The 24,148-nt window shown below is 49.6% G+C and overlaps 1 protein-coding gene across 7 annotated transcripts in view; it reads left to right on the top strand.

Moving 5' to 3' along the window:
• PCNT (pericentrin) overlaps positions 1 to 24,148 on the top strand; it is a 125,768-nt gene that overhangs the window by 15,468 nt on the left and 86,152 nt on the right. For 6 of the 7 annotated variants that reach the window (XM_035029991.1, XM_035029989.1, XM_035029993.1 and 3 more), the window contains exons 3-10: positions 12,935 to 13,069; positions 14,594 to 14,849; positions 16,533 to 16,588; positions 17,723 to 17,897; positions 18,388 to 18,524; positions 19,998 to 20,109; positions 21,588 to 21,831; positions 22,185 to 22,263. In XM_035029991.1, the coding sequence (XP_034885882.1) occupies positions 12,935 to 13,069; positions 14,594 to 14,849; positions 16,533 to 16,588; positions 17,723 to 17,897; positions 18,388 to 18,524; positions 19,998 to 20,109; positions 21,588 to 21,831; positions 22,185 to 22,263 (1,194 nt within the window). The remainder of the gene's footprint in view (positions 1 to 12,934; positions 13,070 to 14,593; positions 14,850 to 16,532; positions 16,589 to 17,722; positions 17,898 to 18,387; positions 18,525 to 19,997; positions 20,110 to 21,587; positions 21,832 to 22,184; positions 22,264 to 24,148) is intronic. The other variant, XM_035029990.1, reaches the window with a different exon arrangement.

Below are 24,148 nucleotides of genomic sequence, written 5' to 3'. Positions count from 1 at the left end.
CCTCCTTGTCAGTGCTGGCCTTATCTGATGAGCCAAGAGGTCTGTGGATGAGCCGTGTGGGATGGTGAAGACTGGGGACTGAGGTTTTATTTGTGGGAAGGCTTTTAATTACGGACTCCATTTATTTGATAGTTATCAGACTATTCACTAATGTTTTCCTCAGAATTTGTGTTCTCATCGGAACTTCCAGTTTTTGTCATTAATTTTTTCATAGGAATATTCTTTTTAGTGGCCGTGGCATCGATATTGTTGACCCTTTTCCTTTTTTAAAGGTGAGTATTTGTGCCTTTATTAGTCTCGCCAGAAGTTAATCCTTATTATTCTTATAAAAAATTAACTATAGGGGCGCCTGGGTGGCTTAGTCAGTTGAGAGTCTGACTCTTGGTTTCAGCTCAGGTTATGATCCCATGAGTCATGGGATCGAGCCCTATGTGTGTGTGCTCGCTTGCTCTCAAATAAGTAAATCTTTAAAAAATTACGTATAGCCTTTATTGTTTTATATACCATATTTATATTTGTATAATTTTTGCTCTTACTGTATGTAGTTTATTTTAAATTATGTTTGGTTATAATTTTATTGTTTTTCTAGCTTCTTGAGATAGATACACAGATCATTGATACCCAGGCTTTAAAATACATATGCGGTCAAGCTTACTGGTTTTTCTCTGTGTATGACTTTACCTTCATTCACAATTTTTCAAATTTCTATTATTTTTCAGGACAAGTTATTTTTAATTACACACTTATTTTAAAATTTTTATGTGAATAGGTAAAGTAGCATGTTAGGAGTGTGCCTGGCTGGCTCAGTTGGTAGGGCATGCAACTCGATCTTGGGGTTTTAAGTTCAAGCCCCACATTGGGTATAGAGATGACTTAAAAATAAATCTTGGGCACCTGGGTGACCCAGTCAGTTAAGTGTCTGACTTTGGCTCAGGTCGTGATCTCAGGGTCTTGAGATCAAGCCCCACATCGGGCTCCCTGCTCAGTGGGAAGTCTGCTTCTCCCTCTCCCACTGCCTGCTATTCCCCCTGCTTGTGCTCTCTCTCTCTCTGTCAAATAAATAAATAAAATCTTTAAAAGAAAAATAAAATAGTCTTTAAAAAAAGCATGTGTAGGATGGAGTCATCATTATCTTCCTCCTGTATGCTGAGTTATGCATTAGATTTCTTGATGAGGCCACTTTATAATTATGCATATGGCCTTGGTGCTGTAAGAAGCAGATATTTTGGCTTTCTTGTCATACAGTTGTACATCATGAGTTCAATCAGAAAAGCAAAGTTTTTTTATATTCATTGTAAGATAATGATAGTTCTTGAGGATTTACTGTGTCTCTAATCGAATTGTGGGCACTAAGACAGGAATAATTTTGTATTTAGAAGAATGATCTTCTGGAAAGTAAACTTCCAGGAAAGATTCACTCTTACAAGCCCAGCGCAGACCGCCATCTTCCCTGCGTGTCTGTTGGTGCCCCTGTAGAACCTTCATGTCAGAGCTGGTCTCTGAACACGACTAAAGGTGTCTTTGTTGTACTTGGCCCATATGGAGCTTTTTAGAAGTTTCACTTCTACGGGCATTTAATGAGCTTATTGAATAGCATAAGATGAGATGAATGTGTGTGTGTGAGAAATAGTAACGTTTTCCAACATATAATAAATTTCTTAGTTTGGTTTTTTTTTTTTTTTTTAAGATTTTATTTATTTATTTGACAGAGAGAGACAGCGAGAACAGGAACACAAGCAGGGGGAGTGGGAGAGGGAGAGGCAGGCTTCCTGCGGAGCGGGGAGCCCGATGCGGGGCTGGATCCCAGGACCCTGGGATCGTGACCTGAGCCAAAGGCAGACGCTTAATGAATGAGCCACCCAGGCGCCCTTCTTAGTTTGGTTTTAAAAGTATACTTTATGTGAGACACTTGTGACTTTAATGCTCTTTAGACCTAGGAAAATAACTGGAAAACAGCTCAGGAGGAACAGTGCCTGAAATGGAAAAAGCCCAGTTGGCACTTCGTTGTTTCCCTTGTGGTCTCCTCTGCTGAGGCAGTCCCAGGATGATACCCTAGGCAGGGCCACCCTCCAGTGGTGGGTGGGCTTGTTGTGTAAGGAAACCTGCTAAGCTGGGTGAAATAATTCTGTCAGTTAACTCAGTGTCTAAGCTCTTTTTTATGTTGAGTGTTTTAGTTTTAAGACCAAAAGACTAAAAATATTGGAAATAGCAGACAGCTGGAAAATGCAGCCTAACATGAAAATTCTTTAACGAAAGTTAATTTGTAGAAGTTTACATATCATAATTTTGATACACTCTTTCAGATAAACATTCTAAATACTTAGGGTAAAGGAAGTAAATTGCTAATCTGAGCGGAAATGTCGAATTCTAAGAATATATAAATAAAGCATGTTTGTAAGCAACTTTAAGATTTGAGTTTTTTCAGGAGGTTATAAGTAAAGACAGACTTGCAAAAGGACTTACGGTAAATGTTCAGGATCTAGCCATCTTCCCTCACAATTTAAGTGGAGTGCATGATGAAAAGATATTTTAATCACTGCAATAGTCATCTCCATTCTGGCACTTAACTGAGAAATGGCAGAAAGCAGTATTTGATCTTTCAGTTATGTGGGGAACAGAGTAAGTACACGCCATTTCTTGTAAAAGAACCATCCAAAAATTGCTCGGAGGTCAAGAATTTCAGAGGAAAATCACCTTCACAAAAACTTGTATTTGAAGATTTAAAATGTACGGCTGTAGGAGGTTTAGGAAGTATGTTCCAGAACTCTTCCAACTCCAAGTTGTGTGGATTGCCACCATTTATCATCTGGGTCCAGTGGACCCTCTTTACTTTTTAAGTTTCACAAGTAATTTACAGGAGTAAGAATAAAGCAGTAAAGGGGCTCCTGGGTTGATCCGTCGGCTAAGCATACGACTCTTGATTTTGACTTGGGTCATGATCTCAGCATCATGAGATCAAGCCCCGTATCAGGCTCTGTGCACAGCATGGAGTCTGCTTGTCTCTCTCACTCCCCATTTGCCCCTCCCTTTCTCTCTCTGTCTCTCAATGAATAAATCTTAAAAAAAAAAAAAAATGAAGCCGTAAGTTAAAATGATATTAACAATTTTGACACCTCTTTATATCAAGTAAATTTTGGCACATAAAGATAAAAAATGAAAGAGTATTGATACGCTTTTAGCAAAGTAGGATGGTGGAGGTTCTTGATGTAAAATACCATGAATTGGAATCCTTCATGTGTGTGACCAACTGGATGAGACTACCATGCTTCCTCTTTCTCTTCAGATATATTGTTTTGTTCACTTACTGATTCCTGATTTTGAGAAAATTGATTATCGTAATCTGAGACTTCATTTTTACTGTCAGTTTTGCTGTCATCCTTGGCCTCAAGTGCTGCCCTCTTTGCATTCATCTTTTAATTCATTTGATGATTGTGAAAGTCTTCACTGTCAGTTTTCTTCTCATTGCCATTTTGGGAGGAAAATGAAAAGTTCTTAATGAATTGTCATGCTGGAGACAGGCTGTAGGGATGGTCTCCAGTGATTAGGAAAACAAAAGAGTGGTAACTTCATTGCACTGCCTCCTGGTCCTTTAGACAGCTCCTTTCTCTTGTTTTCTCAGTATTTTGGCTGTTGTTAGCATAGTTGGGAAAAACTGTTGAGTATGATGAAATAATCCTTAGGATGATGAAGTGGCATCGTGATAGAGGAGAACAAGATTGCTCAGAGCTATCTGGCATCTTAAATATACACAAGGGTCTAGTGGACCCATGTAGTAATTACAAAATAAAATATGTTTTATTCTTTTTTTTAAAGAAGTAAGTAAAATTTTTTTCATTGTGCTTTAGAAGACCCATAAGAGAAAATTTAGGAAGTATTAGTCCTCTCACGTAGTTATAACTGCCTAAAAAAGAAACAATTACAGTTGGGTCCAGCAGACCCTGATACATACGCAGAGTTAAGGTGATGCTGTGGTTAATGACCACAAAGGCATGAGAGAGATTTAGGTGTGGAATGCTGCCTTTGATTTCACATTTCAAACATAGATTATCTTTAGACATCACCCAACTTTTTTGCAGAGTCATTATTAACTCATTTTGCACAGCAGATTAAAAGCCCAGAATTATTGTGAATTCATGGGCAGAAAAACCATCAGGGATAATTTCATTGGGAAACTTTAAACTCAAGTTTGAGATGATTTCTTTTTCTTTTTTTTTTTTTTTCCAGATTTTATTTATTTGTCAGAGAGAAAGAACGAGAGAGAGGGGGCATGCACACAAGCAGGGGGAGCAGCAGAAGTAGAGGGAGAAGCAGGCTCCCCGCTGAGCAAGGAGCCTGACGCGGAACTCGATCCCAGGACCCTGGGATCATGACCTGAGCAGATGCTTCACTGAGTGAACCCCCCAGGCACCCCTGAGATGATTTCTAAAAAGAAACTAAAAATACTGTTTCTACAAATTACTAAGGAAAAAATTTATCTAAAAACAGAAAATCTTGAAGATGAAATATTTGAACTTAAAAGAGCTTAGGAAATATGCATGTGTCTGAAAGGTTAACATTTATTGAGAAACTAAAATTTAGTAATTTAAGTGCCATGCACACAGTGAAATAAGGAAGCAGAATTCATTAACTAGAAGAGCAGCAGGGTGCCTGGGTGGCTCAGGTGGTTAAGTATCCAGCTCTTGGTTTCAGCTCAGGTCATGGGACTGAGCCCCGTGTCAGGTTCTGCACTTAGCATGGAGTCTGCTTGTCCCTCTCCTTCCCCCTCTGCCCTTCCCCACCCCACAAATGAATAACTAAAATCTTAAAAAGTAAAGGGCAGCAACATCATTAGGAAAATGAGTTGCATAAAAAATGTTTAGAGATTGAGAATTGTTTATGGAGGAAAGTGCCTTCTGAACAGGTAGGAATGGAATTGATGTGGGCATTTGGATGTGTGGGCAGGAAGGCCTGAGGTTGCAGCTCTGGATGTTGCTGTAAATGCTCTTCTCTGGCCCTTCCCCTCTTAGTTGGAGGACCTCGGTGGCGAGAGGACAGGGCACTTGGAGCAGCCACAGCAGAAGCTGGATGGCGACCATCTGGAGCAGCCTGGGGTATTCTCTCCCATCTCTCACAGAGGTATTCTTCAGGGTCCTCTGTTAAAGTATGTTTCTTGTCAGAGGATTTCTCCCTGTTGTGGTAGAAATCCAATCCAGAGAGAGGACTCAGTATCTGAAGGACCCTGTCCTTTCAAGAGTAGAAGCTTAGAGCAAGGATAGCTAGGTACAGAGCTTCCCCTGCAGGCCTCACTTCCTTGGTGTTGCCCTTGCACAGAAACTCTTTCTGGGGGCCCTTCTGATGGAGCCCAAATCTCCCTTCCTTGGGACTTTTGATCTTTCCTTCCAGATGTTGAAGAGAAGGTTGCCTTTCATGCACTGAGGATAGTGGTCATGTCTGCCTTCCCTCATTGACCGATTTCCCTATTGTTGCAGTGTGTTTCCTGGGCCTGGCCTTCATTTCTCTCATAATCAGTTGTATGTATGTGTTCCAGTTTCTGCCACAGGACTTGGCATGAACTCCACATGTGTTGGATTAATTATTTTTATTAATTTATTTTGTTTTAGCATTTGGAAGGAAATTTATTAGATGCTGAATTGATCGGTTTCCAACTGTTGTGTTAAAATTCTATATTTTAAACGTTGGATCCTAGCTGGACTCAGTCCACATTACTTTAGGCAGTGAGCAAGTTTGGTTTTTAATTTGCATTATTGCAGGTGAGATCTAGATCATAGGCAGGGCCTGGAAAAATGGTCTCTGGTGGGGTCCACAAAGCTCACCTTTAAATACATGTTTTTATACTTGTTTTGAACTGTGGCACAAAAACAAAAAATAATCCCTGTGACATACAGCATGTACGTGGAAAAGTAGAAATTACACAAGTGTACACACAGCCTAACAAGTACGCAGTAAATACCACATGATCCTCCTGCAGGTAAGACACAGGAAGTGCCGGACCTGCTACTGTCTTCCCTTAACCCTGAAGTCAACTCCATCCTGATTTCTGTGGCAGTTATGCTTTAGACTTTGTATAAATGGATCAGACATGGTGCTGGTGTTTTTTTTCCTTTCCCTTCCAACATCTTTGCATCCTTGTGTTTTAGATGTATGTCCTGCTAAACAGTGGGGGGTTGATTTTTAAAAATTATTCTGACAGTCTTTGTCTTTTTAGCGGATAGTATAATTCATTTATGTTTAATGTAATCACCGATGTGTTTGAGCTTATGTTTCATTTAATTTAGGCTTTCTGTTTGTTTTGTTTCCTTTTTTCTCCTTTTGCAGGGGCAGGGCTTTGGATTATTTTTTATGAGGATTTGTTTTTAATTCTTCCTTTATGTATTTTAAAGTAATATATTCAGTTTCTATTCTTTTAATGGTGAGCTTATTACATGCAACATTTATACTTCCCTATGTCTAAATTTACTCAGTACCTTCAGTTTTCGAAAGTACAGGATCTTAGAATACTTAAACTCCATTTATAAGTCCCTTGGTGTATGTTTTTGTTATTTTTTAATTATAAAATACACTTACCTTAAAATTTACCATCTTAACTATTTTTTTAGAGACTTATTTATTTTAGAGGGCATGCACGAGCAGGGTGGAGGGACAGAGGGAGAGGGAGAGAATCTCAAGCAGACTGCCCGCTGAGCCAGAGCCTGACAACGGGCTCCATCTCAAGACCCCAAGATCATGACCTGAGCCAAAACCAAGAGTCGGGTGCTTAAACGACTGAGCCAGCCAGGCACTCCTTAACCATTTTTATGTGCACAGCCCAATTGTATTAAATGCATTCATAATGTTTTGCGACCATCACCACCGTCCATCTCCACAGCTTCTGTCATATTGTAAAGCTGAAACTCTGTTGGCTTTAATCGTAAGTCCCCATTCCCTCTCCCCCAGCCCCTGGCAGCCACCATTCTACTTTCTGTCTCTGATTTTGACTCTTCTAGATACTTCACATAAGTGGAATCATGTAATTGGGTTTTTTGTGACTGGCTTACTTCACTTAGCATGATATCCTCATGGTTCATCTGTGTTGTAGCTTGTGACAAAGTTTTCTTCCTTTTTAAGGCTGAGTAATATTCCTTCATATGGTTAGACCACTTTTTGGTAATCCATTCATTTGACGGTGGATGCTTGAGTCTCTTCCATGTTTTGGTTATTGTGAGTAATGCTGCTGCAGATAAGATGTGCAGATGCCTCTTTGAGACTCTGCTTTCAAGTCTTTTGGGTGTATGTCAAGAAGTGGAATTGCTAAATCAGATGGTAATTCTAATTTTAATTTTTGAGGAACCTCCATACTGTTTTCCACAGTGGCTGCCTCATTCTACATTTCTACCAACAGTGCACGTCCTCACCAACACCTGTTTTCTCTTTTTTATAGTAGCCATCCTAATGAGTGTTACATTCCTTTTTGTTTAAGTAAACTCTGTGCCCATTGTGGAGCTTGAACTCACGACCCCGAGATCAAGAATTGCATGCTCCACCCAGGCGCCCCTCCATTCCTTTTCTTAAAAATAATTTTTAACCCCACAATTCATTCATCCTTCTATTTATCCAGCTATTCATTGGTTTAAATAAACTTTTAATTCAGGAATAGTTACAGATTTACAGAAAAGCTGCCGAGCTAGTACAGACCCTTCCTGTGTATCCCTCACCCCACTTTCCCATCGTTAGCATTTTAGACACACGACACATTTGTCAAAGCTAAGGCATAAACTCTGCGACATTACTGTTAACTGAATAGACTTGCTTGGGTTTCACCAGTTTTCCCACTAAGAGCTTTTCCTGTCTGGGACCCCTCCCAGGACACCACATTGCTTTTAGTTGTCTTTCCTGCTTTGTCTCCTCGGGCCTCTGATGGTGTCTTAGTTTCTGGTGACCATTTTGAATAGCACTGGTCAGTTCCTTTGGGGACTCTCCCTCAGTTTGGGTTTCTCTGATGCTTTTTCGTTATTAGACTCAAGTTAGGGATTTGACCACAGAGGCGATGTGCCCTTGTAATCTCCTTCTACCCGGCAGGGTCAGCCGGGTTTCCCCTTTTGCAGACTCTCCTCTTTGAAAGTGAGTCACTGAGTCCAGCACACACTTCAAGGGAGGGAAATTATGTGCTGCCTCCTGCAGGGAAGAGTAACGACACATTCTGTTTGTAATTCTTCTGAAGGAAGATGTGCCTCTTCGCCCCCATTAATTTAATCATGTATTTATATCCGTATGGGCTCATGTGTATTTATGTTGTACTTTGTGTTATAATTTCAAACTACGTTTTATCTCTTTTGTTGCTTCCAGTATTCCAGCTCTCGCCATTGGGAGCTTTTTCAGTCTGGCCCCTGTGTCCTGGTGACATGCCCCATCCTTTGTCTTATAAGCACATTCTGGCTTTCTTCAGGCTCATCTTGTGCTCTCCCTGCCTCAGTTCTGAGTCACCCATTTCTTCAGGGGGCCCTGGTTCCTTTTATTTGATGGTGGTAGAAACCAAGACCTGGGCACTGGGTATGGTCACTGCTTCTAGGTCGCTCAGCGGGTGCGTATGCACACTAGTCCGTGTGCACACACGGGTCTGTAGTTAATTCTGTATGTATCTGTCTGTATGTACACGTATTTTTTTTTTTAATTATTTATTTATTTGACAGAGAGAGACACAGTGAGAGAGGGAACACAAGCAGGGGGAGTGGGAGAGAGAGAAGCAGGCTTCCCGCGGAGCAGGGAGTCCGATGCGGGGCTCGATCCCAGAATCCCGGGATCATGACCTGAGCCGAAGGCAGACGCTTAACGACTGAGCCACCCAGGCGCCCCTTGTACACGTATTAAAGTAAGCTTGCGTGCATCCTGCCGTCCCCGACTCCAGTCCAGCACCACAGGACTCCTCACAGAATGGCTCCACCCCTGCAAGTTTCCCTGTGCACCCCTTGCTGTCAGCCTTCCCTCCCTCCCCGGCCCCTGGTGACTGCCCACCTGTTTCTGTTCTGTACTTTTGCCTTTTCTGTGGTACGGTTGGAATCCTAGAATATGTAGCCTTTTGGGTCTGACTTTTGAATCGTAGCAAATCAAATACAAGATTCATGCAAGCTGTTTCTACATCAGAGCTCCCTTCTCTTCATTGCTTTATTGCATGGACGTGCCTGTTGGTCTGCTTATCTAGTGAAGGACAATGTCCTTGCCTCCACATTGTTTGTGATTATGATGTAAGGAATTACTTATTTTTTAGTGGTCAGTTCTTGTTCAGGGTTAGTATCGTAGTTCCTTCTTCTTCATCCTTTATTCCTTTTCTTCCGCGGTGGGGCCACGCTCCTTCTGTCTGCAGAACACGTGTTAGTATTTCCTGTAGCAAGACCCTTCTTATGCCAGTGCCCCCAGGTGATGTTTTCCAGAATGTATTTTTGGTTTTTTCCCTTTGTTCCTGAAAGATAGTCCAACTGGTATGGACATTCAGGTTGGTGGTCGGTGTGTCATGTGCTGGGTGTTTGTCCAGCTCTGCCCTGGCTTCTGTGTCAGCTGTTGGTCCGCCGTTCTTTTGCCGCCGCTGCTTTGCAGACTTCCTATTTGCTGTTCCGCAGTTTTACTTTAGTGGGCCTGGATGTGCACTTCTGTTCTTTTACTAGAGCGACGTGGATCATGGGGTCTTTCTCGGTCTGTGGCTGATACCTTTCGCTTCTGTTGCTTCTAGAAAATCTCCAGGCAGTATCTCCATGCATAGCGTCTGGCCCTTCTTTCTCCAGGGCCTGAAATTCCAGGGAAGGTTTTCAGAGCTCCTCTGCATACACTTGTCCCATCTTGTTTTCTGTACTTTCCTTCTTTTGGTTACCCTGAAAGATTTCATCGGGGTTATCTCTTCCTTTACTGACTCTGTTCGTGTGTGTGTCATCTGCTCTTAAATCTGTCTGTTGAGTTGTTGATTTTGTCTTTGCTGTCTGTATTTCAAGACATTCTGTTTGGATTTCTTAAAGACAGTGATATCATTTTGTATTATGTAACGTTTCCTAGAGATACTTTGAGGCTGCTTTTGTTTTAAGTGTAACTGTATCTTTTTATGAGCAAATTGGTCTGAATTTTGCCCAGTCTTTAGAGGTGTGGTCAGTTCTTCACGGTAAGTTAACTGTATGGCTTGGGGTTATTTTGAGTTGCACACCTGTGTGGGGACCATTGTGGGTGCTGCCGGAGGTCTTTTCAGGTACCTGTTACCCTTCCTGGAGTAGCCTGTTGTGTGCTCACTTTTAGTGAGGTGTTTGTGTGGCTTCCCTGAGAATATCTGTGTCCTGGCTTGTGCGAGCCCCTCCAAATGGGTCCCAGATTTGTATCCGATTGGTGTCCCGGGAATAGCCCTTTGCTAGGACGGATTTTTTTTTTAAGATTTTATTTATTTGATAGAGCACAAGTAGGCAGAGCGGCAGGCAGAGGGAGAGGGAGAAGCAGGCTCTCCGCTGAGCAGGGAGCCTGAGGTTGAGGCTCAATCCCAGGTCCGTGAGCTGAAGGCAGATGCTTAACCGACTGAGCCACCCAGGTGCCCTTGCTAGGACTTATTTTTAGGTCAGTTTCTTTGCTTGGGGATTTCTGCATCCCATGGCATGTATAAATTTGTCAACAAGTATGATGAGCAGGCCTGGGTTTTAATTTTTCAGGAGAGACGCCCCTACTTCGCCTCCTCTGCCTCCTCATTTGGAGATGAGTGAGCTCCCTGGCCTTCCCGCACTCGGGCAGTGAGGATACGCGTCCTATCCTGCCGCACAGGCCTTCAGGACACCTGACTGTGCCCGACAGTCTCATTTCTAACTGCCCTCCCAGCAAAGCCACCGATTCTGGGAGCGTGTGGTGCTCCCACGTGTCCCTGTCTCCCTAGATCGTTTTACGTTCCACATCCCTCCTATCTGGCACCTGGGCTGTTCCCTGCCTTAGAACATTTAGAGTCACTTTTGTTACATTTTATCCAACAATTCTGATGTTTGTAGCAAAAATGTTTTAAGATTCTGCCTTTTATCTTTAAAACTGGACATTCCTACATTACCTTTTACCATTGGCAAAAGCCCTTTAATTTGATGAAGCATCCATAATGATATTTAATGGGCTCTGACACTCCCCTTGGAACAGTTTGCCTCCACGTTGTGGGCCCTCATAGATAGAGGGGTACTTGCGGGTGCGTCTTCCCAGCAGTGCTGAGTGCTTCCTGGGCATCACTGACATGTGCAGGGAGCAGTGGGAGCCTCTGCAGGGGTGGGGGATCAGGGCTGGGAAGGTCCCAGAGGAGCAAAAGGAGGGGAGGCAGAGCTGGTCCAAGGTCGCAGGGAGGCCCTGGTGCAGGAGGCAAGTGCCAGGTGGAACAGCAGGAGGGACTGCCCCCAAGGGCAGCAGGTGCACTGAGTCTTTCAAGGGAGTGACAAGGTTGAATTTGTTTCCTGAATGCATCATCTGGTCTCCAAGCCAGTGACCTCACATTAGGCCGAGTGACCATGGGAGCCAGTCAGCTGCGCTCATGGGAATGGAGGGATGCCAGGACCGGCCTTGGGCTGCTGTGGGGTTGCTGTAAGGGGAGGCAGGAGTAGGAGCACTGTGAGGGTTTGGGGGTGCTGTTAACTGAGGAGGATAATGTTGGAGGAGCCCTAGCTTGGACAGGAAAATTCGGTTCGCTTTGAGTCTAAGGTGCCTTGTAGACAAGCCCCAGAAAGATCGGGGCTGTCACACAGGGGAAGCTGGGAGGCTTGCAGCTGTAGTGGCCTGCTGCGGGAGGGGCGTGGCCCACGTGGGGTGGGGGCTTGGGGGGGGTGGGGGAGACTGGGACGCTCACAGAGGGCTTGTAGCTTTTCTTTTCCCTTTGGGTTGGTGATGTTGAAAATGTTCCCAGAGCTGGGAAATTTTTTTTAAGTAGGCTCTGAGCCCAGCACAGAGCCTAGCGTGGGGTTTGAACTCACGCCTCTGAGCTCAAGACCTGAGCTGAGATCAAGAGTCTGATGCTTAACTGACTGAGCCTTCCAGGCGCCCCCAAAGTTGGGAATATTAAGACAGAAACATTTTCTGTGGCTTTTGACATACGTTGTCAGAATAGCTCGTAAGAAAAAGTTACACCTTTTCTGTCATTGACAGTGTTTGGTTGTTTCCCCTTGACCTTGGTGACATTGAGGATCAATATTATCACCAACTTTTGCTGATTTACTAGCTGTAAAATGTTTCACATTTACATCTTCAGGTTCATTCAGCTTTTTTTGGCACCCACCACTTCCAGGCATTTTACGTACATTTTCCCTCCCGTAAGTATCCCCAGAGAGCCTGGGGAAGCTCACACTGCTGTCCAGTATCAGCACCTGCGGCCTCTCTCTGGGGTTTTCCACTTTACCCTCAGCCACTTAAACAGGTTTAATGTTCTTTCATAGTTATTTTTATTGAGATATAATTCACATATACAAAATTCACCATTTTAAAGTATATATATCAGTGGTTTTTAATACAATCACTTTGTTGTGCAGCCATCATAACTGTCTAATTCCAAAGCATTTTCATTACCCGACAAGGAACCTCATGCCCATTAGCAGCCATTCCCCATTCCTCTGCCCTTGCAGCCGGGGCACCCACCAGCCGGCATTCTGTCCCTGTGGATTTGCCTGTTTGAACATTTCCTATTCTCACCACACAGTATGTGTCTGGCTGCCCTCACGGAGTGTGACGTTTGGAGGTTATCAGCGTCGTAGCTTCTCCTTATGGCTGAGTGATGCCCCCCTGGATGGCTTTTCCACATTGTGTTTATGCGTCCCCTGTCTGTGGCCACTTGGGTTGTTCCCACCTTCTGGCAGTTGTGAGTCGTGCTGCCGTGAACACTGCTGGACTCAGTTCTCTCTGGTGTGTCGTAATTGTTTTTAGTGACTGTTTCCTCATGTGAATTCTCTGGGTCACGTCCTTTGCGCTCCTCCTCTAGGACCGTGAGCAAGAATATAAGCTAGAAATTGCGGAACTGATGAGAAGACAGAAGGATGAGGTCGGCGCACAGCAGCAGGTGGCCGTGGAGCCCCAGCGGCCGACAGAGATGCAGCAGGTGCGGCTGCAGGCCCAGGTGACCCGGCATGCTCGGGCCCACGTCCAGGTCCTCGGGGTGTGGCCGATCCCTGCACACTCGCCCTGTAATTTGCACCAGTGGGCTTGGGGGTCTGGGAGGGTTGCAGGTGGGAGAGGTTTGTCACAGAGTGGATGGATGTGTGCGGCAGGCTTGCTGTGTGGGGGGCCTTTGAAAGGGCAGGGGGAGGGACGTGCGAGGACGCCTGGGGCAGCGGGTTTGGAGGTGCCACTCACGGCACTGCTGGCGGTGTCCCTGTCAGCTGCCGCTCCCGCTCATTAGACACAGGTGGTTCTGTGGCCGTGAGGGGCCTCGAGGAAGAGAAGCCGGAGCCAGGCTGTCCTGGAGGCACATTCGACTCCCCTGGTGGCTGCCACCTACGGGAAGCAGAGGGTGCTCTGGACACGCCCTTGCGGCAGGAGGGCTGGTGTGCGTCCCTGCACCTCACTGTGGCTTCCCTGTCCTGCTGGAGCTCCTTATTGGCCTCTTTGGAGGCACATGTTCTTTTTCCATGGTTTCTGCTTATTGCTCTCCTTTATCTTTTTTTATTTCTTCATTTTTAAAGATTTTATTTGACAGAGAGAGCGAGAGAGCATGAGCAGAGCAAGGAGCCCGATGTAGGGCTCGATCCCAGGACCCTGGGATCATGACCCGAGCCGAAGGCAGACGCTTAACCGACTGAGCCACCCAGGCACTCCCCTTTATTCATTTTATTTTTATGCTTTTTTGGGTGTCCCTTAAGTGCTAAGTTCCAGACATGTTTTTCTGTTGTTTGTGTTAACTGGGAATAAGGTATGCTTCCTGGAACCCTGACCTTCCTCCACTTTCCCCAGGGCAGTGGAAGGAGCACAGATTCCCCATATCTTAGCTAGGCACAGAAGTGTCTCCTTTGTCTCCTCTGCCCACCTTCCAGAGCAGTGAAGTACAGAGCTTGCTTGTCTCTGGTCTGGAGCATGGGGTTCCTGATGGGGTCATTAACTCAGCCACTGCTGGGCCCTTTTTGGCCTCACATTTTGCCCTCGTTGGCAGTGACTGTCCCAAGCCTCCTCCTGTCTGTATTCTGGTTCTCATCCCATGGTTCCGACGGGGGTCTTGCAACATCTGGAATGGCTGCTCACCTGGCTCCAGCCAGGATGGGTCTATGGGCTGGGGAGCCTGCCTGAAGGGAGGCTGGGGCCTCCTGCGTGGCCGCGGGCTTTGTGTGGCCTGTGTCCTCGAGGAGGAACGGCCCCGGCCGTCTGCAGAGCTGCGGTTCAGGTGGAGGGAGAGCACATGTGGGCTACAGGGCTTCAGGATAGGATTGGGTGCAGTTTTAGGTGGTTGGCGAGCTGCCAGGCTGTGCCCGGGCTGCCTGAGGTCCTGCGGGGAGCTGGCCGGTGTTGCAGCCCGAGGCTCGGAAAGCAGGTGTAAGAACCTGTGGTGGTGGTGGGAGGGGGTCGCTGCTGCAGCGTCTTGGCAGACACGGCCACGCCAGGCAGCGCAGCTGCTTTCCCCAGTGCCCAGAAGCCCCTGTCTGTCCTGCAGCCGGTGCCTTCCCTGGAGCTGGAGGCGCTGCGCCTGAGTCTGAGCAACATGCACACGGTGCAGCTGGAGCTGACCCAGGCCAACCTCCAGAAGGAGAAGGAGACGGCGCTGACGGAGCTGCGGGCCATGCTGAACGGTCGGCATGCCCAGGAGCTGGCCCTGCTGCGGAGCAGGCAGCAGCAGGAGCTCGAGCTGACCAGGGGGCAGCACGCGCGGGAGCGGGAGGAGACGGTGCAGCGCTGCAGCCGGGAGACAGGTACGGGGCTGCACGCCGGGCGTGGGCTTCCCCATGACTTGTCGGCGACATACAGGCCCCTACTGCTGGTTTTGGGGAGGCAGGCGGGGCACCCATCAGGGGCGTGTCCCACCCAGATCTCCCTGTCTGTGTCCTGGGTGGGGCGGTGTGCTTCCTGCGCTGTGGGGCTCTGCTGTCCCCTTGCCTTCTGTCCGCGCGTCCGGTGGGCTAGTGTTCGTTTCTGAAATGGTGTCGCGTCATTGGAGGTGATCTGCTTGTGTGCTGGAAGTTTCCGTGTCTGCCTCTTTGACGGGACTGTCTGTGGCCGACCCAGATGCTCCTGGACACAGACCCCCACATCCCACAAGCTCCTCACTCTGCTCCCAGTGGGGCCACGTCGCTCCTGGTGGACGGCTTAGGCACCTTTTCCTTTGGTGGTTCTCTGGCCTAGACTGAGCTCTTTATTTACATCTAAGAGATAGTTTTATGTTTTAATGTTATTTTCCTACTTTTCTGTTAGTCACTACTTTTGTAAACAGTTTTGTAAACACCAGCTTGATTGTGCTGTAATTCACATACCATACAATTCTCCCATTTAAAGTGTGCGTTTCAGAGTCATGCAAACATCCCTACAGTCTAAGGTTAGAACATTCATCCCCCAGAAAGAAACCCGTGCCCATGAGCAGTCATCCCCATTTCTCTGCTCATGTGCCTGTTTCTTGAGTTTTTCATTTGAAAAATGAAAGCAGCGTGCGTGGCCCTGGATGTGTTGAAAGTCTTCCTCCTCCGAGTCCCACCCCCAGCCTTCAGAGGGAGCCAGTCTTCTCAGGTTCTGGGGATACCGTCCCATGTTTCTTCATGTAGATTCGAATAAACATAAATAAGTAGTTTTATGGCCCCCGTTTCTGCTCATTTTTGAAAATACAAAACATGTTTTACCTTGGGCCCTTTCCTATGCTGTTTTCTCTATGCTCACCCCTGGAGATGGGAACACAAAGGGGTGCACGCCTGCCCTCTGCTCCATGAGGCTCTGCCTTGGCCTGGGCCCCTGTGACCCCCCCTCAGAGGTGGTGCCTGGCTTTTGCTTGAGCTCTGGGCTTGCTCAGGCCCCTCACCTTCCACATGTGGCTTTGGCTGGCCCCAGCTGCGCCTCAGCCCTTTTCCTGAGGTCCCTGCTTCTCTTCCTGGTGCCACACCCCCAGGTGTGCACGCCTCTCAGTCCATGTCAGGCCACGCCCACTGGTCCAGCCTTCTCCCTCCCCTGCACTCCCAACACCTGGTACCTCTTTTCTTGTGGTTCTTCCTTGGGGCTCGGGAGCTGCCAGGTCCTAGAATGTCTTTGCCTGTCTGTCTTCCATACCTTGCCCGGAGTCTGGCACGGCGGGAGCCTGCACTCCAGGCCCAGGGTGCGTGAGGGCTGGTGTGGGGCAGACAGACCAGAGGGGGACTCGGGTCTAAGGTGCCCAGGGACCCCCCAGCTTGTGTGGCTGTCAGGCTGGCTGGAAGGCTCCGCCCTTGCTTTGGGCAGGAATATAATTCGTTCGTTACATCACACGTGGAATTCGTGTTCCCTCACAGACACGCCCTGTTGTCCTGGGAGTGTTGCAGAGTGTTCCTGTGGAGCGGCCTGTGCGTGCCGGCAGCCCTCTCCCCTTCAAGTGGTCAGACTCCGTGATCCCATCTGCTTTTATGTTTTTCTTGCAGCCGAGCTGAAGGAGAAGTTACAGGCGGAAATGGAGAAGAACGCGAGGATGATAGAGGTAGACGTGGTTAGAAATGTCATTCTGGGTGTGCGGCGTCTCCCCGTTCCCTCCATCCCTCCAGCTTGCCTGGAGTCCCCACGGGAAAGCCCCTCACCCGATTCAGACAGATACCCCACCAAAGCTTTATTGAACGTGCTGGTAGAAAATGCATTGCCTTTTGCTTTAGAGGAGAAGCATCCTTTTCTTTGGGCAGTTTGAATTTGTCAGCACAGCTTGTATGTAGCTTGTTATAGCACAACCAGAACTTGTTCTATAACATGAAGCTCTTGCACCCTCAGTCTGCCCCCAGGTGGCCTCACTGTGCTGCGGGACTGACGGACGTGCCAGGGCAGGGAGGGGCCCTGTGGCAACGAGTAAAAGTGTGGGGCGCAGATCCCAGGCACCTTGGGGAGGCTCGGGGCGGGGGAGCTGCTGTGCGGCCGATGCCGCAGCCGGCCCCATGTGCTGGGCTGACCACACATCCCCTGCCGGTGCCCCTGATTTCAGCCCACAGCCCTCCTGGGGAGAGAGTTGTGTTCAGGGCGGGACACAGTTAGCGCCTCTCCGAAGAAGCCCCTCCCTGGGACTTCTCATCCTGGCCATGGGTCCCTTTCTCAAGGCTGCATTTGTGGAAGGCCTGTTGGTGCCGGTGACAGCAGAGGAAGGGGCTGGTGAGGTCGGGGGACGTTAATGACGTTGGGGGCACATATCGGACGTGGGGCACGTGGGTGTTTAGGTCCTGGCTGCTCTAATCGGGCAGTTGGTGGAGGGCGGCTGTTAGTCCCAGGTTAGAGGCTTGTGCCCCACCCCTCTAAGCTGGACGGTGGGGGACTCATTTCTTAGGGCACCTGGGGCCAGGCCAGCCCTCTGCAGAGGTCAGGTGATGTCACTGTAGGATCCTGGGTCCTTCATGGAGGACGGGTGTGTGAATTGTTGAGCATGACCTCCGTCCACGCTTTGTTTCTGGGCAGGTGGTCCTAGCTTTCTCTGCTCCTGTCCTTGTCTTTGGTGGGTACCATTCAGCTTCCTATAGTGACAGTCTGGTCTGGCACAGTGACTGCCCACACCTGGTTTTCGAATGCAATTTAAATTTCTTACCACAGATAGTCCACTGTTGGCCCATAGTCTTTTTTCTCTCCTTACTTGAATTAGAACCTGAAGCAAGACTGGGAATCAGAGAGGGGTTTATGCTTAGAAAACCTACGCAGAGAATTGTCTGCAAAGCATCGGTTGGAATTGGAGAATTTACAAGACCAGTTTAAGAAAGAATTGGACGAACAGAAAGCTGAATTGGAGAAGATTTTTCAAGCCAAAACTCAGGCCGAATGTGAGTTTCAAATTAAAATGAGCAGGTTTGAAGAGGGGACTGAGTGCTTGTGTGGAATGCCAGAACAAAAGTCACGTGCCATGCCAGGCTCACGCTGGGCACGAGCGTCCTGCGTTTCGTTGCCAGAGGGGCTGTGGGTGCATGTCGCCCACAGTGGTGGAGACAGGTGCGGGGCCCGCTGGGCGGCTCAGGCTCAGCCTTGGGGTCTCCCCTCGTTGACCACAGACTTCTCAAGCTCCCTAACCTCTCCTGAAGCCTTTGTTTCAGAGACCTTTGTCCATGTTCCATTATTAAATTGTTACCAAGAAAGTAAGGCTGCGATTGTTTACCTTTTATTCCTGTCCCACGGTGCCACCGCGGTGAGGAGGTGGTGCCCGTCTGGGCTGCCCCCCAGGAGCACAGGGTGCTGGGACCTTGGGGTCTGGAAGGAGCTGTGCTCCTGCGTGGCTGAGAAGGCCACGCCCTCAGGGGTGTGTGTGCCCCTGTCCAGGTGCCCTGAGGACTCTGGAGACCCAGCAGGAAGCAGCCCTGCGACAGTTACGCGAAGACCTGCAGTCTGAGCGCGGTCAGTACGTGCGGGACTTGGAGCAGAGACTCCGAGACCAGGAGGCAGAAAAACAGCTGGAGGTGGGCAGGGACTTCTGTATTCCAACTGGCAAGAGAGGGGAGGTTTTAGAAGATTTTGGATGGGATTGTTTTCATGTTCTGTTATTTGCCAAAACTTTAAGTAGTAAATTTATTTTTAATTTTAATTTTTATTTTTTGAAGACTTTATTTATTTGACAGAGAGAGACACAGCGAGAGAGGGAACACAAGCAGGGGGAGTGGGAGAGGGAAAAGCAGGCTTCCCACTGAGCAGAGAGCCCCACCTGGGGCTTGACCCCAGGACCCTGGGGTCATGACCTGAGCCGAAGGTAGATGCCCAATGACTGAGCCACCCAGGCGCCCCTTAAGTAGTAAATTTAAAGAGACTGTCGGTATTTAGTAGATAGAGAAGTAAAGACAGAGTTGTGGAGTTGGCGTAATGGTTATGCTGGATCGTACACACACAGAATTTGTATTTTTTACCAGTGCCCCTGAGACCCAGACTCCAGGCATTAGGGGTCTAAGGCCATGTTCTCTGACCATAATCCTAAGTAAGCACAGAAGTCCTAAGAAGATTTAGCCAGAAACATTTCTGCTGCTTGTGTATTCAGAACGCTTTTCCAGCAAGACACCACATACCCACGATGCAAGGTGTGGTCAGATCTTACTCAGACACCGAGGGCTCTGTCCCAGGACCATCAGTGCCCCAGGCATCGGGCCAAGAAGTCAGAGAGGCCGAGTCCGTCTCGGCCTGTGCCCGGATTTCAGAGGAGAGTCCGGGAGGAGCTTGTGCTTCTGTCCCCGTGGCGTTTACACCTGCTCCGGCCGCCTTTCCTCATCACCTCCGTGCTGATTCTCCCTTGCCGATGGGAAAGGAACACAGAAGGGCATGAGGCTTCTGTCCTGTCCCTGCATGAGGCAGCAGGCTGACCTCAGGGCCACTGTAGGCCAAAGCTCCCACGTCCCGTGTCCCCTCTGGCAGGGCTTGTCCTTTAGCCCTCAGCCCTGCACGCGTACCCACCCACTTAGTGCCGTGGGCGACTTGTGGCCTGACCCCGGGCCCACCCCGACAGTGGTTGCTGCTCTCAGCTCCGTGGGTGCAGGGTGGGCTGACTCTGTTCACCCCTGAAGAGACCCTTTCCAGGGGGGCTAACCGAAAAATGCAGGGAAAACCCCAGCATGCCACAGGAGGGGGAGGGGTGGCCCCTGGGGCGGACAACAGAGGGACCCCCGGCAGCCTGGGAAGGAGTCCAGCCCTCCCTCCCCTGACAAGTTAGAAGGATTTGTGTTTAGGACAACGGAGAAAGTTTCCGTCCTCATTCAGTGAGGGGAAAACAAGACTACAAGCAGGTAAAGGCCTGTTAGAAATGAGCTGTAGTTTCTCTGTGCTTCCGCTGTGGCTGGTTTTCTCTTGGCTGCAGGTTTGGGGTTTCGCCTTGCGTGCCCCCAGAGCTGGGTGCATACCTCCTGGGCTTGGTCTCGGGTGGCGTCTCACATGTCGGCTTCCTTTTCCAGTTAGAGAGCCTCCGGGCGTCCTACGCAGAGCTGAAGGCTCAGTCGCAAGAAGAGATCCTGCGCCTGTGGTCTCAGCTCGAGTCTCCGACACCTGACAGACAGGACTCGAGTGGTGAGGAGTTTCATGTTGAAAGTTCAGATCCTCAAAAGCTACAGCTGTGTTTTTAATTGTTCAGACCCCAAACTAGGACTTAACAATTGCAGCAGGCACAGAAAGAGCGATTTTGTAAACTTCTTTGAAGATTGGTGTGTGGTTTTAAGGTGGAAACTTGAGGGCCTTGATTTCATCTTCGAGCAAGTTAGCTGAGTAACGGCTACAGAATCGTGATTTTTCTCACGTTCCTATGAGGCAGTTTGCGAGTGTGAGATGGGTAAAGCTTACAGCAGGGCTGGCGTCTACCGAGAAGCCGAGTCAGCGGGCATTTGGGGGGAGTGCAGGTGCGTGTTACCGCGCGATGCCCCGTGAACCCTGTGAGCTCACCTGGGGCAGGTGCTGTCAGGTTCCCGTGGCCCCGAGTGACCCCCAAGTTGGCAGGGCCCAGCAGCTCACCTGGCACCTCCTACGAGAGCCTCTGTAAGAATAGTCCCCACCTGCGGACAGCGCCTTCAGCAGGGCAAGTCAGGAGACGCGAGCGAGACAGGCGGATGCGTGTGTTTCTGCTGCTGCTGTCTAGGTGGGGCCTTTTCAGTCTAGGGGTCCCCCTTGCGGGGGGCAACGAGCAGGGTTATGAGGAAGGGCCAGAGACCTGTGTGGTGGGCGAGGCCTCGCCTGTCCGCTCGCTCCGGTGTGTTGATGGCGGTGGGTGCGGCTCACGGCTCTCCCGAGCTCCTGAGCGGGTCAGCTCTCGCGAGGCCGTAGGGGAAGCCTTGCCCTGGCCTCCAGGGTTCCTTCCAGGGATATTTGTCTTGAAACTTCTGGGTAGGGACCAGTTTATACCCACATCATTTGAAAGCTGATTATTAATTATTGTTAAGCGGCTTGTAGCATTTTCTTGCTGGAAACAGCAGTGGTGGTGCGTTTTCTCGAGGTCCGTGGGTATCACTATTCTTCTGCTCTTAATGAAACGTCCCAGATTCAGTGGCTGGAAGCCACACACATTTATTAGCCGGCAGATGTTTCGTAGGTTGGAATGGGAGGGCGTGCCCGGGTTTTCTGTCCAGGATCACCCGCAGCCGGAATCAGGGTGTTGGCTGGGCCTCGCCGTGGCTCACTAAGTCCCTGCGGTTGTAGGGCCGAGGTCTTGTTTCTGTGCTGGCCGCTGGCTGGGGCTCTCAGGCCCTGGGGGCCACCCGCATCCCTGCCCTGTGGCCCGAGCCGCATGCGGAGCGCCTCTCACACTTCTGGGCTCTGACGCCTTCAGCACCAGCCTGGGAAAGCACTCTGCTTCCGGGGGGCCCATGGGATCCGCTGAGGCCGCCCAGGCCACCTCCCGGTGTGAGGCGCCGCCCCGCGTAAGCCACAGAGGGGTCCCGCTTCACCTTCACGGGTGCTGGGACTGGAGCCCTTTCTGGAGTTGAGGTCTGCAGTGTCTCCTGATGTCTCCTCAGTGTTTCGTCTGAAGGTGACTGCGTAATTCCTTCCCATTAAAGAGTTCCACGACCAGCTCCCGGCCCTCACGCCTCATGGGGAAGAGCTAGAGCGCCTAAGGCAAGACTTCCAGCAGCAGCGGCAGCGAGAGAAGGCCGAGCACGAGTCTGAGCTGGAGCAGTTGAGAATTTACTTTGAGAAGAAATTAGAGGAGGCTGAGAAAAGCTACCAAGAAGACCTGATTGTGTTACAGCGGCGGCTGCAGGAGGTGAATGAAGAGTCTCTTCTGGAGTCTGTGGAAATCAGGTGCATAAGTGCTTTTCATCATCAGCGTGTTTTCGAAACGTGGGAACCTTGAGCTGAATTGAAATCTCGTTATATTTGTGATTTCATGCCAGTGGAGAGCAGGAGCCTTGTGTTTTAGAAACACAGCTTATGTTTGGGCCTCCAAGCAAGAGAGCGTTAAGGCTAGGAGCGGCACGTGACCTGCGGCACCCGGGGTCCCCTCTGCTCCGGCACAGGGTCCCGCCACGCGGTCGCAGAGACACGGCCCGCTCAGCCGAGGGCTCCTGTCCTTGACGGGAAGTAGGATCGCCGTGGAGGGGGCAGGGAGGAGAAGGGGCATATGAGGAGGTTTTAAAACACATTTTCTCTCTTAGTCCACCCAGTGTGTGTTTAGAAGAGAGGTCTGAGAAAGGAAGAAGAGAACACTGCGACGGACTCCGCCTTCAGCCTGAGGTGACGGGCCCTTCTGTCCTTTGTTGAGGGGACACGGACGTAGCGTCCGTTTCAGGTGCACAAGGTGTGACGTTTGTGTGTGTGGTGAGTGACCGCCACAGTGGGTCCACCTAACGTCTGTCAGACCCAGGGCTGCGGGGTTTCTTTTTCTTGTGATTGAGAACATTTAAGGTCTACCCTCTCAGCAGCTTTCAGAGGGGTACAGGACAGCTTTTTACCTTTGGTCACCGTGTTGCGCACTACATCCCCAGACTCTGTTTTGTACCTGGAGGTTCGTGTCTTCTGACACTTTCTCCCACTCTGTCCCCCCACCCCCACCTCTGTCAGCCACCAGTCTGTTCTCTGTATCTATCAGCTCAGTTTCAAGATTTCACGTGTAAGTGAGATCACGCGGGACGTGTTTTTCTCAGACTGACTTATTTTGCTTGCACCCTCGAGGTCCATCCATGTTGTCACAAATGGCAAGATCTCGTTCTTCTTTACGGCTGAGTAGCATTCCATTGTGTCCACACCGCGTGTTCTTCATCCGTCCCGTCAGTCCGTGGACACACGGGCTGCGAGCACTTGAGATGTGGCCAGTGTGGCCTTCCTGTCACCCGAGGTTCCCTTTTATTTGATGGTGATGCCTTGCGGTGTTGGTAGCCCGGGTCTCATGGCCACCACCCTGGGCAGGTGGCGTGCCGTGACAGACCGTGGTGGCCCCGTGCAGACGTGCTCTGCCCCAGCGAGCACAGCTTCGGCGTCAGCATCTGTTGGTCTCAGTCGCCTCGGGTGGCCATCACGAACGTACCACAGACCGGATGGTTGAACAGCAGAAATTTATCATCTCAGTCTGGAGGCTGGAAGTTGGAGGTCAGGGCTGGTTTCTCCTGAGGCCTGTCTCCTTGGCTTGCGGTTGGCCGCTCTCGAGCTGCCTGTTCATGTGGTTCCTCCGTGCACACGCGCCCCTGGCGTCTCTGTCTCTGGATAGTCCCACTCTGAGGTGCTGGAGGCTCGGGCTTGGACCTGTGAATTTTGGGGACCCAGTTTCTCCTGCTTAGCAGGCTGCTTCCAGTTTCCCATTGTTAATGTCCTTTGCTAGAACTGTCTCTGCGTGTGACTTTTTCCTGGGGACGGGGGTGCGGCGTGTGTCCCGCTGGGCCTTGTGTGGCTTCCGCAGCAGCAGAGCCCTCGTGCCCGGCGCAGTCGTGCCGCTGGGTCCTTGTCCACAGCCCTGTCCTGCCCTCTGGGCCCCCGCCCACCGTCGTCCTGGAGTCACCCTGCCTTCTCCTTGGGTGGTCCCTGCTGTCTGGGGAGCAGGCGTGTGTCTGCACGCGGCCCCTCTCTTTGCTGCGCCTGTTCCCTCAGTGGAGACGCAAGGGCACGTGAGGGGAGCCCCCTGAGAGCCCGTTTCGTTCTCGTGTGTGTTTGGCGGGTGTGACGTCTGGCACGTGTTCTCTGTCCTCTCGCCCCCGCACCGTGGAGAGCCGCCGGCCCGTCCGTCCCGCTGATTCTCCCTTCGTGTGTGGGCTGCTTGTGCTGCCAGCCCCTCTGAGGTCCCTGTGAGTTCCCTGAAGTTTTCAGTGGGCAGTTCACGTGCGTGTGAGTCCACTTTTCACGCTGGGGGGGGGCGCTGTGTCTGAGACTCTGCCTTCGCTTCCAGGAGGCTGGTCTTGGCACTGCTCTTCTTCAGTGTCCTTGCAGCTCTTGCGAGCTTTGTTCTCAGTTCTTCAGTTAAATTTCTTATTTCTGTTGTCATTTTTAGTTTCTAGGGGTTCTGCTCTCTTGCTGTGTCCTCCGTCTGTGCCATGGGTGCAGCGTTTGCACGTGCCTCTCTGGAGACCGTCGGTGTTGAAGCATTTCTCCTGCTTCCCGTCCGTCCGTGTGGGTGTCTGTGCTGTGTGGA

This window comes from Mirounga leonina, unplaced genomic scaffold (assembly GCF_011800145.1).
Source record: "Mirounga leonina isolate KUSES-001 unplaced genomic scaffold, KU_Mleo_1.0 Mir_353, whole genome shotgun sequence".
Taxonomy (NCBI): Eukaryota; Metazoa; Chordata; class Mammalia; order Carnivora; family Phocidae; genus Mirounga; species Mirounga leonina.
The sequence above is the reverse complement of the archived record's forward strand: the minus strand, read 5'-3'. Positions and strand labels throughout refer to the sequence as shown.